Raw genomic sequence first — 16210 nt, 5'->3', positions numbered from 1 at the left:
ACCACAAAAACGTCCATGCCAATTTTAGACTTAGTACTGTTGATATTGAAGACTGGATATTGCCTCCTCCAAAAAATTAATTCTCAGTCTCCACACCAGAATTTCTTCAACATTCTAAGACAATAGTAATACACAAAAATTGGATACCTTAATGCTCAATGCCCCTCTAACTAAAATACCCGCCATAATCTAAGACTTAGGGTTGAATACTGTACCCACCAACGTTTAATTCAGAAATCCCCCAAGAACCCACGTGTCAATTAAGGCCTAATGTATAAGAGTTGGATATTTATCCCCCCACCCCCTTCGCACCTTCAATAATAACCTTAAACGCTTCCTTTTCTTCATGTAATGGATTAAATATGGTGTATTTTGGGAAAATATATAAATGTTCAATTTTACATTATTTGAAGGAAACAAATCCTCCAAAGAATCTCGATGGCGCAGCCTGCGCCATAATCCCCCCTGTGGGCACTCCTGAATATACGTTTTCTTGGTAGAAAAGGTTTAGCATAAAGAGTCCATAGCGCGGGGGCTCCTCCTAATCGCCGCCACTGAATGTTTGGATTAAAATGAACGTCTTATTAGGAATGATTTAAAACACACATGGAAAACAAATTATTTGTTCAGTGTCCAATAAGTATCCCTAGGCTAATGAAAGGCTATTTTGACAAAATATCACTCGTCATAAGTAATAAACAAGTAAGATTGAGAACTCTGTTCAGAATTTAAGAGCTTTTTAGCTCTTCTTTTTCTGAAGAACTGTCATATTGAACTTGAAATCAAATAACGTATATTCGTATAATTACAATAGATAACTGCGGTCGACCAACAAACGCCCCGCGATCGACGCGTTGGACATGCCTGCTCTATAGCATACTTAAACCCGAAAGTTTATGGCTGCAGCAACACAAGCCTTCCATCTGTCCCTATCCTGGGCAAGATCAATTCATATCTTGCCCACCCGTGCCCTCCCCTGTCGCCGTCCCTGTAAGAATATCACTCGTAATTACGAAATGCTCCGTCTACTAAATTCGGTCGTAGTCGGGGCGAGAAAATGATGCAATTTTCCAAGGTAAATCGGTGAATCTTCATAACACGTTGTCGCTGGGGTGATAATAAATAGAAAAAGACGTGTCACCTCTATTTTTTCAACAGAATATTGTTGTAGTACAAGGTATCACGTATCTACCACACAAATGACAGTTCGCTCCGCCTTCCGATTCGGTCATAGTGGGGGCGAGAAAATGACGTAATAGTCCAAGGTAAATCGGTGAAATTTCATAATAGGTTGTCGATGCGGGAACCACCACAAAAATTGTATGGTATTTTTGAAAGCATTTATGGAGCATTTTTGATGAGGAAAATGCTTCACTCTAAAATGGACCTAACACTTACTGTATTATCTTTTCCTGCTCCTGGTTGCATTGGACAAAAGCGGATACTTGACAGATAAGACTCCTGTGTCGTCGACCTCCGAGGACACCTGCTGGCACCAACAGGGAGAATGAAAAGGAAAGTGATTGAACCGCCTCTGTAATAGGTTGTCGATGGGGTGAGCAATAATCGGGGAAAAGTGTGAACTCAATTGTTTTTACTGAATATTATTACAAAAGGTATCATGTATCCACCACGTACATGAAAGTTCGCTACGTCTTCCGATTCGGTCGTAATCGCGGCGAGAAAATGATGTAATTTCCCATGTTATTTCTTTGAAATTTCGTAATAGGTTGTCGATTGGGTGGGTGAAAATCGGGGAAAAGTGTTAGGTCAATTTTTTTTACTGAATATTATTACAAAAGGTATCATATATCCAGCCTGTACATGAAATTTCGCTACGTCTTCCCGTTCGGTCGTAATCGCGGCGAGAAAATGATGTAATTTCCCATGTTATTTCTTTGAAATTTCGTAATAGGTTGTCGATGGGGTGAGCAATAATCGGGGAAAAGTGTTAGGTCAATTTTTTTTAATGAATATTATTACAAAAGGTATCATGTATCCACCCTGTACATGAAAGTTCGCTACGTCTTCCGATTCGGTTGTAATCGCGGCGAGAAAATGATGTAATTTCCCATGTTATTTCATTGAAATTTCGTAATAGGTTGTCGATGGGGTGGGTGAAAATCGGGGAAAAGTGTTAGGTCAATTTTTTTTACTGAATATTATTACAAAAGGTATCATATATCCAGCCTGTACATGAAATTTCGCTACGTCTTCCCGTTCGGTCGTAATCGCGGCGAGAAAATGATGTAATTTCCCATGTTATTTCTTTGAAATTTCGTAATAGGTTGTCGATGGGTGAGCAATAATCGGGGAAAAGTGTTAGGTCAATTTTTTTTACTGAATATTATTTCAAAAGGTATCATGTATCCACCCTGTACATGAAAGTTCGCTACGTCTTCCGATTCGGTTGTAATCGCGGGGAGAAAATGATGTAATTTCCCATGTTATTTCTTTGAAATTTCGTAATAGGTTGTCGATGGGGTGGGTGAAAATCGGGGAAAAGTGTTAGGTCAATTTTTTTTACTGAATATTGTTATAAAAGGTATCATGTATCCACCACGTACACGAAAGTTCGCTACATCTTCCTATTCGGCCGTAATCGCGGAGAGAAAATGATGTAATTTCCCATGTTATTTCTTTGAAATTTCGTAATAGGTTGTCGATGGGGTGGGTGAAAATCGGGGAAAAGTGTTAGGTCAATTTTTTTTACTGAATATTGTTATAAAGGGTGTCATGTATCCACCACGTACACGAAAGTTCGCTACGTCTTCCCATTCGGCCGTAATCGCGGGGAGAAAATGATGTAATTTCCCATGTTATTTCATTGAAATTTCGTAATAGGTTGTCGATGGGGTGGGTGAAAATCGGGGAAAAGTGTTATGTCAATTTTTTTACTGAATATTATTACAAAAGGTATCATATATCCAGCCTGTACATGAAATTTCGCTACTTCTTCCCGTTCGGTCGTAATCGCGGCGAGAAAATGATGTAATTTCCCAAGTTATTTCTTTGAAATTTCGTAATAGGTTGTCGATGGGGTGAGCAATAATCGGGGAAAAGTGTTAGGTCAATTTTTTTTACTGAATATTATTACAAAAGGTATCATGTATCCAACCTGTACATGAAAGTTCTCTACGTCTTCCGATTCGGTTGTAATCGCGGGGAGAAAATGATGTAATTTCCCATGTTATTTCATTGAAATTTCGTAATAGGTTGTCGATGGGGTGGGTGAAAATCGGGGAAAAGTGTTAGGTCAATTTTTTTACTGAATATTATTACAAAAGGTATCATATATCCAGCCTGTACATGAAATTTTGCTACGTCTTCCCGTTCGGTCGTAATCGCGGCGAGAAAATGATGTAATTTCCCATGTTATTTCTTTGAAATTTCGTAATAGGTTGTCGATGGGGTGAGCAATAATCGGGGAAAAGTGTTAGGTCAATTTTTTTTACTGAATAATATTACAAAAGGTATCATGTATCCACCCTGTACATGAAAGTTCGCTACGTCTTCCGATTCGGTTGTAATCGCGGCGAGAAAATGATGTAATTTCCCATGTTATTTCTTCGAAATTTCGTAATAGGTTGTCGATGGGGTGGGTGAAAATCGGGGAAAAGTGTTAGGTCAATTTTTTTTACTGAATATTGTTATAAAGGGTATCATGTATCCACCACGTACACGAAAGTTCGCTACGTCTTCCCATTCGGCCGTAATCGCGGGGAGAAAATGATGTAATTTCCCATGTTATTTCTTTGAAATTTCGTAATAGGTTGTCGATGGGGTGGGTGAAAATTGGGGAAAAAGTTTAAGGTCAATTTTTTTTACTGAATATTGTTATAAAGGGTATCATGTATCCACCACGTACACGAAAGTTCGCTACGTCTTCCCATTCGGCCGTAATCGCGGGGAGAAAATGATGTAATTTCCCATGTTATTTCTTTGAAATTTCGTAATAGGTTGTCGATGGGGTGGGTGAAAATTGGGGAAAAAGTTTAAGGTCAATTTTTTTTACTGAATATTGTTATAAAGGGTATCATGTATCCACCACGTACACGAAAGTTCGCTACGTCTTCCCATTCGGCCGTAATCGCGGGGAGAAAATGATGTAATTTCCCATGTTATTTCTTCGAAATTTCGTAATAGGTTGTCGATGGGGTGGGTGAAAATCGGGGAAAAGTGTTAGGTCAATTTTTTTTACTGAATATTATTACAAAAGGTATCATATATCCACCCTGTACATGAAAGTTCGCTACGTCTTCCGATTCGGTTGTAATCGCGGGGAGAAAATGATGTAATTTCCCATGTTATTTCTTTGAAATTTCGTAATAGGTTGTCGATGGGGTGAGTGAAAATCGGGGAAAAGTGTTAGGTCAAATTTTTTTACTGAATATTATTACAAAAGGTATCATATATCCAGCCTGTACATGAAATTTCGCTACGTCTTCCCGTTCGGTCGTAATCGCGGCGAGAAAATGATGTAATTTCCCATGTTATTTCTTTGAAATTTCGTAATAGGTTGTCGATGGGGTGAGCAATAATCGGGGAAAAGTGTTAGGTCAATTTTTTTTACTGAATATTATTACAAAAGGTATCATGTATCCACCCTGTACATGAAAGTTCGCTACGTCTTCCGATTCGGTTGTAATCGCGGCGAGAAAATGATGTAATTTCCCATGTTATTTCTTTGAAATTTCGTAATAGGTTGTCGATGGGGTGAGCAATAATCGGGGAAAAGTGTTAGGTCAATTTTTTTTACTGAATATTATTACAAAAGTTATCATGTATCCACCCTTTACATGAAAGTTCGCTACGTCTTCCGATTCGGTCGTAATCGCGGCGAGAAAATGATGTAATTTCCCATGTTATTTCTTTGAAATTTCGTAATAGGTTGTCGATGGGGTGAGCAATAATCGGGGAAAAGTGTTAGGTCAATTTTTTTTACTGAATATTATTACAAAAGTTATCATGTATCCACCCTTTACATGAAAGTTCGCTACGTCTTCCGATTCGGTCGTAATCGCGGCGAGAAAATGATGTAATTTCCCATGTTATTTCTTTGAAATTTCGTAATAGGTCTTCGATGGGGTGAGCAATAATCGGGGAAAGGTGTTAGCTCAATTTTTTTTACTGAATATTATTACAAAAGGTATCATGTATCCACCCTGTACATGAAAGTTCGGTACGTCTTCCGTTTCGGTCGTAATCGCGGCGAGAAAATGATTTAATTTCCCATGTTATTTCTTTGAAATTTCGTAATAGGTTGTCGATGGGGTGGGTGAAAATCGGGGAAAAGTGTTAGGTCTTTTTTTTACTTCCTACTGTTACACAAAGTATCAGGTATATCCCACGTAAATGACAGTTCACTCCGTCTTGTAATTGTGGCGAGAATATGATATATCGGCGAGAACTTTCTCGTACCCCTGGCAACCTTGAGCGCGCCGATGCCCTGCAGCGTTTTCCTGGATGTCGATGTCGGTAAGTTATAGAGCGTACATGATACGCGAGCTGGATTTTTTATATTATATAAGCTGCAAGAATTTAAAAACACATGTTGCACTTCATATGCTCTTATTTCACTAAATAATAATTAAATAATTTTTTACATTTTCAGTCTACATTTTAACCCTCATCTTCCCACGTGTGGTCTCGCAGACCGCTAGCGTTTATTGTTATTCTGTTGTTTATGCGTAGGGGTGGGGTAGGAGATTGCAGCGCTGTCTAGTTGTTCCTTCCCGAACCCTGCATTGGTTTACGTCGTCAGTAGCCACTTGAACGTGACCTTGAGCGATATTTATAGCATTTTCGTGCTTAGCTGTCTCAGAGACCTGACCTGGGCGTCATGGATTCATTACCCGGCCCTTCCTCTACTGTGTGTGTTACAGACCCTGATTTTGAGGATAATAATAATAATAATAATAAATTTTCTTTATTTACTACTACTATTTTATATACTATTTTACATACTATTTTAAAATGGTTTGAGGACCCTTTAAGAAGTGATGTAGGATCAGATAGTGACAATGTAATTGAAAGTGAACATAATTCAGAATTGGGTGAAAGTGAAGATGAATTTGTTTTGCCACCTGTGAATTTCGGGAGGGGTGTCCCGTACCCTCTTTAAATGCGTCCTAGCTATTATCACACACTTACAGCTCTTTTGAAGAGTCCCGTGGTGGCGAGGCTTGTCGGTGCGTCTCCCTTCACGATGGTGTCCAGCTTCAATGCCTGGCCGATCCTCACAAACTCCACCTGCCTCGCCTCTTCTTTCCGGCGGGAGCCCCGCGGGGGGTCTGGAAGGACGTCGCTGAACGCACGGCGGTTCAGCATCGTCTGCAACAGGAAAAAGTACAAAATCATCAGCAGGGTTACAACTTAAGATTAGTGAAAAAGGGCTTAGGCCGTGTCCGATAAGTGCAAGACCGTCAAGAATGGTCTCGCAAATCTTGGACTGGAAACGGAAATCTTTCAAATTGCACTTCGACTGCAGCGCCAAATACGATCAGTAGGTAAATCCACGAACATAGGTTTTGCCCGCGTTTTAAACACGTGTTTTTCACCATAGAAACCACATAGCACTTTAAAAAAGTTCTTATACTTAGATTTCAACACATTAGAAAAACTACAACCAACATCTGGCTGACTTTAGACTTCCACGATTTCAAAGAAGGGAACAACGTGTGCAGAAGTCTAGTAAAGAAGACTACATTGCCGAGTCCTACGTGCTGCGAACTCGAATGCTCGTTTAATTGGAGCTTTCGAACTGCACCAGAGTGCGCGTCAAATCTCCTGCATATGACCTTCAACGGCTGAACAGCACCAGCGAATCACAGATGTGCGGCGTTGCCTAGTTCAGAACCTGTTTCACCTCGCTACTCTCTTTTCCGTGTGAGATTTCGACATGGCACCGCTGCAGTGTGCTGCTATTGGCTATCACCATATGCAGGAGATTTGATGCGCATTCGGGGTGACGTCACTTCCATGCGCACAAGACAGTACATCAAACCTGCATTTTGGACCTTTCGGAGAGAGCCTAAGACACCTAGATAGGCTGCAAAGAAATCTTCACGAGTCGTCTTACCTGGCGGCCCCCGACATGTAATGTGTATCTTGATAGCTTATTAAAGAACAAAGGTTTATCGAGAATTTTCCATCGGGTGGAGTGTAGATTTGTATTTAGGAGGCGCAAGGGTAAATTTACAGACAAAATTGCCAAAAATTGTGCTCCTGCGAGAATAATTAAGAGGGTTTTTGGAGGTGTGTAGGTAAATCACTGTTCAAGAAAAATACTGTGGTGGTGAAATCGAAATTTTCAACCGTAAACGAGCGGTTAGAGCGTGGGTAATACAATCAGATGTTTACCATGAAATTCTGCCCCAACGTTGTCAAAATGTCCAGCATTCTTCAACACATTGTTGTCGCCTTTATTCAGTGTCAAGTGTTTGTTTCACCATGTAGACGAAAAACATTGGTCGGAAGTAGCGTGCTACTGTAGCTAGCTACAAAATTTGTAGCTGTAGCGGCGCTACATTTTGAAAATTGTAGCTGTAGCTGTAGCGAAGGTACAAAATTCCTGTAGTTGTAGCGAAAATTTCTCTACAGCTACATTTCTTCTCAGAATTTTGAATGTGGCAACAGCGTAAAAAAAATCGACAATAACGCTTACTTTTGCTGGAGGTTCATAAAGACAAAGTCTAATACATGTAAATACAGATAATCTAAATTATACGTAAATATCTTAATATCGTGCATTATAGGTATTCGCGTAATTTATTTCATTAGTATCTGAATAATTCCAATATCCAGATAACTAACTAACATACCTAAGTATATGGATATATTCAGGCGCAGTGCAAAAGCGAGCAATCCATTCTCCACTATAATGACAAAGCAATAGTGCCAGCAATCAATGAGTCAGTACGTTAACAGCATTGATTATTGTCAGTATATGGGATCTCAAGAAATTATTGTTACAAGAACTTTCTGGAACTACAATTATTTTCGTCATATTTTTTTCACAAATTTTAAAATTACAATACGTTTTGAACACTCGGGCTTACATGTCAGTTTCCTCAATATATTTTATATTTTAAAAAGTACGTCGGTTATTGATTTTCCTGCAGAAACGACAATTTTCTTTAGTTAATATACAGTTTCCAAATATATGCATTTTTCCTACTTTTACGTCGCTTTTCTGTAACTTTCACTAATCATGAAAGTGAGGATGAATGTAACTCAGAAAAGAAAGAGACCAAACCTTGCAGTGCGGGTGGAGAGCTAAATGCCCCCTTATATTGTTGGATTTTGCATTACAGTCACTGAGGAACCTTTGTTCCATAATGTAAAGAGAATACAAAATTACTCTTTATGCAAATTAATGTGAAATATTAGTGACACTGTAATCGAAGAAACCATTCAATACAATCAATGGATTCCTATTTGTCGAGTATGAAACAACTGTTTTTGACTCAAAAAAATATAGACAGTTTAAAAAATGCACGCAGTACTCTGCAGAATGTCCTACACAAACAGTACAATCTCTATAGTGGAGCAAGCCTTCCTTTGTAGCAAGTAGTGTCCGAGACAAGACAAAATGTCGGGACATGAATGAAAAGGAATGGACTGTCTGATAGCCTTGCATCAATGGTTATAAAATTAGAATTGCCAAATATTGCAGACTGCATAGGCTACCTCTGGAAACTGTCTCTTCCCAGAAACAAGCCATTAATTTGTGCAAGAACAAAATCGAAATTCTTGCAAAATTGGAAAAATCATGAACGTTATTTTCGTAGGTTCTTATAGGTTCAAATTAAAATGTTTCATAGCTCGAGGGGGGAGGGGTGGCCCCTCCCTAGGGTATGGGCCTGCGATATGGTTATTTCAAGTTTTTTTTTATGCAGAAGTAGCAGAAAAGTAGCGAACAGGAGTAGCGTAGCGAGCTACTTTAAGGTAAATGTAGCTGTAGCAAAGCTACATTCTTGGAAGAGTAGCTGTAGCTGTAGTGAAGCTACATATAAAATGTAGCGTTCTGATCACTGGCGAAAACCGTACACAGCGAAAGCAGAGACGTAATATTTAACATTGATGAAGATTTTGATAACGAAGCAATAGAGGAAAGTTATACATATGGCAACACGGGGACACTCGAGCACAATCAAAGGGGAAGCGAAAGAAATGACTCTGCAGTTCCCGAGTGTGCTGGGGTGGTTCTCATCTTGGTTAAGATGTACGAATTCAATTATGTCTCCATTCTTCATCGTTTCAAGGAGATAGTTCGACACGTGAACGTTAATTTCTAAGGACATTTTAATTGTACTTAAACTTATATTATATAATACAAGTAGTTGTATTGGTGATATTATAAACTCAGGAAAGGAAGAGCTCTCCCCAAGCATATTTGGCTATACTTAAAACTAGCTCAACATGCCCATATGAGGTTTTTGCTCAAGTGTAGCACCCTCTCTAATCCAAGATTTTTGTAAAAAAGCCCTCATGGATTCCATGAGAAAGGAAGAGCCCCCTCAGATTGATGTGCCTATACTTACAAAAAGGCACTTCTGTGAGATTGTTGTCCATAAACTTGTTAAAAATATGCCCCTCTTGATATTTTTTTTGGCCACACTTAAAACTAGGCCACAACACACCCACCCACACCCACCCACACACACATATTTACTTCCGGTCCACTTCCGGTCCACTTCCGGTTTACTTCCGGTCCACTTCCGGTCCACTTCCGGTTCACTTCCGTTCCACTTCCGGTTCACTTCCGGTTTGACTACTTTCGGTCCACTTCCGGTTCACTTGTGGCCTATTTCTGGTTTATTTATATTGCATCATGCTGTGCAACATCCAATAAATTATTAGATACGTGTTGTTTTCTGATTGGTTGCTTATGACGTAATGTGATTATGTGTTATATTCTGATTGGCCTATTGTTTCAGATGTGTTGTTTTCTGATTGGTTGCTTATGACGTAATTTGATGATGTGTTATATTCTGATTGGCTTATTGTTTTAATGCGGTCCGTGCTTAGGGTATATAAAGAGATTTTGCATTGCATATCAGCCAGTATTGTAAGAGCTGTTGAAGAGTAAGGTTGTATTGTTCTAGTGCTGCTTATATTTTTTAAATACAAAAATATTGCAGATTTGTATAAATTGAATTACAAATCATACTGCTGAACCCAACTGATCCAGCATAGAGATTTGATTTGAAACCCAAGAAATTTTATATAAATACCAAAGCCAAAATTATTAACACACACATACACACACACACACACACACACACACACACACACACAGCACTGTGCTGAACCCAACTGATCCAGTATAAAGTTTTGAATTGAACCCCAGGAAATTGTATATAATAAACAACAACAAAAATGCCGAATCAAAAATATTGCAATCAGTGCAATAAAAATATATTTAGCTCTAATTGGGCCAGACACCAAAAGATTTGTAATCCGGACAAATGCAGAGCTCCCACAAAAATTTGCCCCAAATGCAATAAAAAATACAGCATGCAATACTTCACATATACACATAAAAATACTTGTTCTGCACAGTCATCAATATTGCCCCCACAACCATCCACATCTGGTCTCAAAAGGAAGCATGAAGCACCTATTAATGCCAGAGCAGCAAAGCAGCCACGCTATGAACCTATCCATAGCAGTTTTAATGCTCAACTTAGGGATTATCGGTTTGTATCAGAGCCAAGATGTGGTATTCAGAATTTTTTGAACAGTAAAAAACCTGATGTACAGGCAATTCTAAATGCACAAAATGGCTCTTATAAGCTCTCTCTCAAATTGTTTGTGCAATATAAGAAGCCAAACGGCACAAAATTTACACAGCCCCACATGACAGAAACTGTACCAGTATATTCAAATGCAAATTCAGACACAATAATAAGCAGTTTGATAGATCAATTGAACATTAAACACTCTGAATTTGCTGGAAAAGAGTCTGGATGGAGCCTATGTGGCTCTCCACACAGGTTATATGTTAATATTTCTGAATTCAGCCCATTACAAGGTTCTACATATTTGCCATTACCTATCAATATTAAAAACAGAAGAGCCGTGGTTAATATAGAAAATAATGATAATAAATGCTTTTTGTGGTGTATATTAGCTGCTTTGTTTCCAGTTTCAAGGAATCCTCAGAGAATAAATTATTACAAACAACATGAACATGATTTTGACGATGCAATGGAGGGTTTAGAATATCCAATGACTGTTCAGAATATTGATAAATTTGAAAAAAAGGCCCGGGATATGAATGGCAAACAATTATCTATTAATGTATATATTTGTTCCACTGGCCGTGACAATTGCTTGATAGAACCTCTCAGAATCAGAACAATTGATGATGAATCTGCTATTCCAATTGATTTGCTCTTAATTGAAGGGGATGACACACACCATTACACTCTGATACATAATCTTCTAGCTTTAGTGAGAACACAACTAGACAAATCTAATAGAATATTCAAGTTGTGCGGAAGATGTTTAAGTGTATTTGATGGCAGGAAAATGGTGAATGGGGTTCGGGAAGAGAATACAGAAATTGCTAAGAACAAATTAATTGAGCATCTCAAATACTGTGGCAATCATAAACCTGTTCATATGGTGATGCCAATGCCAAGTGAGAATTGCAAATTCAAAAAGTTTGAAGCCTTGTTGGAACACCCAGCATATATTGTCTGTGATTTTGAATCAATCCTCAAATCTCTTGCATCCTGCAATCCAGATCCTGAAGAATCTTCTATTACACCATACCAGCTACATGAACCTTCCAGCTTTTGTTATGTGGTTGTACAGGATGGTGTTGTTACCAAAGAATATTCATACATGGGGCCAGATGCCATCAAAATATTTGCACTTAAAATAGAAAATGAGTGCCGTAACATAGCATCTAACATCTTATTAAAACCAAAACCCATGTTGCCTTTAACAGAGGATCAGATTAAAGATTTCAACAATGCAGAAAAATGCCCGGTATGTGATTCTGAATTTTCAGATACAAATATCAAGGTACATCACCATTCTCATACAGATGGTAAATTCTTAATGGCCCTGTGTAATAGCTGTAATATTAAAATCAAGAGACCAAAATTTGTCCCCATATTTTGCCATGGAGCATCCAATTATGATTTCCATCATCTGATCAGATACGAGGGGTTTGAGAAGCAGAATTTAAATATTTTAGCTGAAAATGATGAAAAATATATATCTATTAGCAAAACAATTAAAGTTAATAGTGTTCCTATTCACATGAGATTTCTTGATTCTTACAGATTTTTATCTGCTAGCCTGGATACACTGGCCACTCAATTATCTGATGATCAATTCAAAATCACACGTGCATTGTTTCCAAATCAGGATCTGAAATTAATTAGGCGGAAGGGTGTATATCCCTATGATTATGTTACAGATTTTTCTAAATTTGATGAGTGTTCTCTGCCACCGCAACAAGCATTTTACAGCAAAATCAGAGGATCTGGAATCACTGATGAAGATTATCACCATGCCCAATTGATGTGGAACAATTTAAAATGCCAGACATTTCGTGATTATCACATGGCATATTTGAAACTTGATGTGACCCTCTTAGCAGATATAATGCAGACATTCAGAAAATCTTCTATGCAAAATTATGGACTGGACCCAGTGTATTTTTACAGTGCCCCGGGCCTAGCATGGTCTGCAATGTTTTTAAACACTAAAAAGCAATTGGATCTGATCCAGGATCAAGATATGTATCTGTTTATGGAGGAAAATATAAAAGGAGGTATGGTGCAATGTTCTCAGAGATATGCCAGAGCAAATAACAAATATATGCCTGATCATGATCCAGCACGGCCATCAAATTATATATTGTATGTAGATGCCAACAGCCTCTATGGTCACGCAATGATGCAAAAATTGCCATATGCAGGGCTTGAATGGGTTGAAGATTTTAATATTGAAGATCTTCAGAACTATGATGACCGTGAACATGGCCTCTTCTTAGAGGTTGATCTGATATTTCCAGATTATTTAGATAACAAATTTTCTGAGTTGCCCCCAATTCCTGAGGTTCAGTGCTCACCTGGCTCTAAACAAAAGAAGCTCATGATGACACTGGAAGCAAAACAGGGTTGTGTCATATATTACAAGAACCTCCAGTTCCTGATGAAACATGGTGTTCAAGTGACCAAACTTGGCAAAGTTTTGAGGTTCAGGCACTCAGAATGGTTGAAGCCATATATTGATACAAACACGGAGCTTCGAACATCTGCAAAGAGCGAATTTGATAAGGGATTGTTTAAATTGATGGTAAATTCTGTATATGGCAAAACAATTGAAAATGTCAGAAAACATACCGATGTTAAAATAATTACTGACCCCAGCCTGAGCAAAAAATTGGTTGCAAAGCCCAACTTCAATTACAGAAGAATTTATGATGAGAATATGGCACTTTTCAACATGAAAAAAACAAAGATTAAGTTTGATAAACCTATTTATGTAGGGGCTGCAATATTGGAATTGTCCAAATTACATATGTTAACATTGTATTATGATGTGTTGAAACCTTTTTATGGTGATAATGTAAAATTGATGTACATGGACACGGATAGTTTTATTCTTGATATTAAAACAGAAGATGTTTATCAAGATATGTCACAGCCTGAATTGTTTAAATATTTTGATACCAGTGAATTGCCAGACCATCTGAATATTCAACCCCACAACAAAAAAGTGCCCGGCAAGTTAAAAGATGAGACACTTGGTGATGTTATTGTGGAATTTGCTGGGTTAAGTGCCAAGATGTACAGTTTTAAAACATGTAATGCTGTTGTCAAAAAAGCCAAGGGCATTGGCAGAGTAACTGTGGAAAAAGAGCTCCAATTTGAAGATTATAAAAATTGCCTCAAATCCCAGAGTTTAATCAGAACATCAGAATCCAGAATTCAGAGTGTGGATCACTTATTGACTTCAAATGTTGTAAGAAAAGTGGCTCTGGACCCACATGATGATAAGAGATGCATTTTATCATGTGGCATACATACTCTACCATGGGGTCATTGTGATTTGAAAAATGGGAATCAATGCACAAGCACAGAGCATGATTTGAAATAAATAAACATGCCTATGAACTTATTTGGGTTCAAAAAACAGGCTATTATGGAGCTGCCAACACCACAAGCCTCTCCTGATAAGCTGTCTAAACTGAGTGGCTTTTTAATTATTCACCTGAACAGCATATTTACAGATGTTGATGATGAAACAGGCAAAATATTGTACATATTTAACAATAATTTAAATTATTACCAATTACCTGTAGGTGGGCAATTGCAATTTATTACAACCCCTGAGGGTGATGTTAAAATTTCAGTAGGGAGAAATATTTATAGAATTAAGCACTCAAACATGGTTTCTGGCACTGTTTATACTGTTTCTGCTGGTGACTGCTTATATATTGAGGTCCCTGGATCCTATGATAAGCTTATACCCTTTTTTATAGAATTAAGAATCAGGTATTCAATAATAAATAACTACTAAACAAAATGCCTAATGATATTTTTGGCCACACAAGACATGAAGATCACAGTGATGAGATTCTGATGCTTGATGTCAGAGTCAAAAAATTAAGAAGTGATTTACAAGCTTTACAAACCACACTCAATGCCAGTCTTCAATTAGAAATTACAAATTTGCAATCACAATGCATGGACCCTCTTCTTAAAATTGATTCTGAACTTAAATTATTGCTTCAGAAATATACTGATTTGGCTACATTGGATAATTTTCAAAGTTTGGAAGAAGCTGTAGCAGCTCTTCAAGCCAAATTTAAGACCCAGGCCACTAATTCTGAGCAATTGAAACAGCAATTGGAAGAGCAGATAAATAATGTCCAGGCACAGCTCCAAACAATTGTCAAAAGCATAAAATCACAAGAAGATTTTGATCTAGTGATTTCCACTCTAAAAGAACAGATTCAGTCACTCCAAATACCTAATCTGGACCCTCTGAACAATGCCATAGCCGAGGTTAAAGAAAAAATTGAGACACTTGAAAATTTTTTGAACAATTTGCCATCTTCTGATGCTTTAAGTGCAATAACTCGGAGTGTGGCAAATATTAAGCTGCAACTTGAAACATATGAAGATTTTGGAAAAATTCAAAGTTCCATAACCCATCTTGAAGGTACAATAGCAGCAGTGCAAAGTGATTTGGCAAATGTACTTGAATCCCGATTGCCTGGGATTGTAGATACCCTTGTCAGTGTCCAGCAACAAATCACAAAGCTTGAAAACCTCAACACTGAATCTGAACTGTCTCATTTTCATCACTTGATAGATGATATCCAAACAAAACTTGAAATTTTACAACAATCCACACCCTCTCAGGCAGATATAGCTCTGCTCCAAAATGCTATGCAAAATGTGGCTGATGCATCTGAATTAAACACTGTGAAATTGGCACTTGAATCTTTGCAAAATACAGTATCAAATCTTCCTACATCACAGGAACTTAAAAATATTAAGAGAGCAGTGAATCGCATATTGAAATCAGAAGATATCAAGAATATCCAAGCAGAGATCAAACATCTCACTCAGACAGTGGCCACTCTTCCAACCAATTAACATATTAATGAACTGCATGCCCTGTTTGAGGATATCAGAAGGCAAATCCATGATCTTACAGCTCAAAATTCAAAATTGGCAGTTGTTGAAAATTTGCAACAAATTGTAGCTAATATCAAGCAACAGCTAGGGACCATGGAATCCAATCAAGCAAATGCTCTGTCTGTTTTTGCCACCCAGCTTCAAGATATTGTGCAACAATACAAAAAACTTGCTGTTGACATAAGAATCAAGCCGGGGCACGATGAGATTGTTAGGACTATCAATGAGCACCTTGAATCTGTAACAAGCAGATTGCTTACAGCAGAAAAAGAAATAACAGGCATAATTGAAAATCCCAAACATTCAGTAATTCTTGAATTGTACAGCATCCCCAACAAAGAATATGATTCTCCATTTACACCAGGAGGCAAAATATATATGCTGTCCCCTGCACAATTTTATTACCAGTTTTTTGTTGGGGGCACATTGAGACCAATCAAGATCAAATATTGGCTACAGCCACAGGCACACCACTACCCTACATTATCAATAACAAATGCTGATAACAAAGTGAAAATCAGCAGTGTGGAATT

At 37.9% G+C, this 16210-nt stretch overlaps 1 protein-coding gene across 2 annotated transcripts in view; it reads right to left on the bottom strand.

The window, feature by feature from the left end:
* LOC145977740 (GTPase-activating Rap/Ran-GAP domain-like protein 3) overlaps positions 1-16210 on the bottom strand; it is a 742197-nt gene that overhangs the window by 98449 nt on the left and 627538 nt on the right. For both annotated transcript variants that reach the window (XM_083109991.1, XM_083109992.1), the window contains one exon: positions 6154-6333. In XM_083109991.1, coding sequence (XP_082966117.1) covers positions 6154-6333 — 180 coding nt within the window. The remainder of the gene's footprint in view (positions 1-6153; positions 6334-16210) is intronic.

The sequence above is a fragment of the Lepisma saccharinum genome, chromosome 23 (assembly GCF_977018435.1).
Source record: "Lepisma saccharinum chromosome 23, izLepSacc3.1, whole genome shotgun sequence".
Taxonomy (NCBI): Eukaryota; Metazoa; Arthropoda; class Insecta; order Zygentoma; family Lepismatidae; genus Lepisma; species Lepisma saccharinum.
Note: the sequence above shows the minus strand (reverse complement) of the source record. Positions and strands in the feature narration are given on the sequence as shown.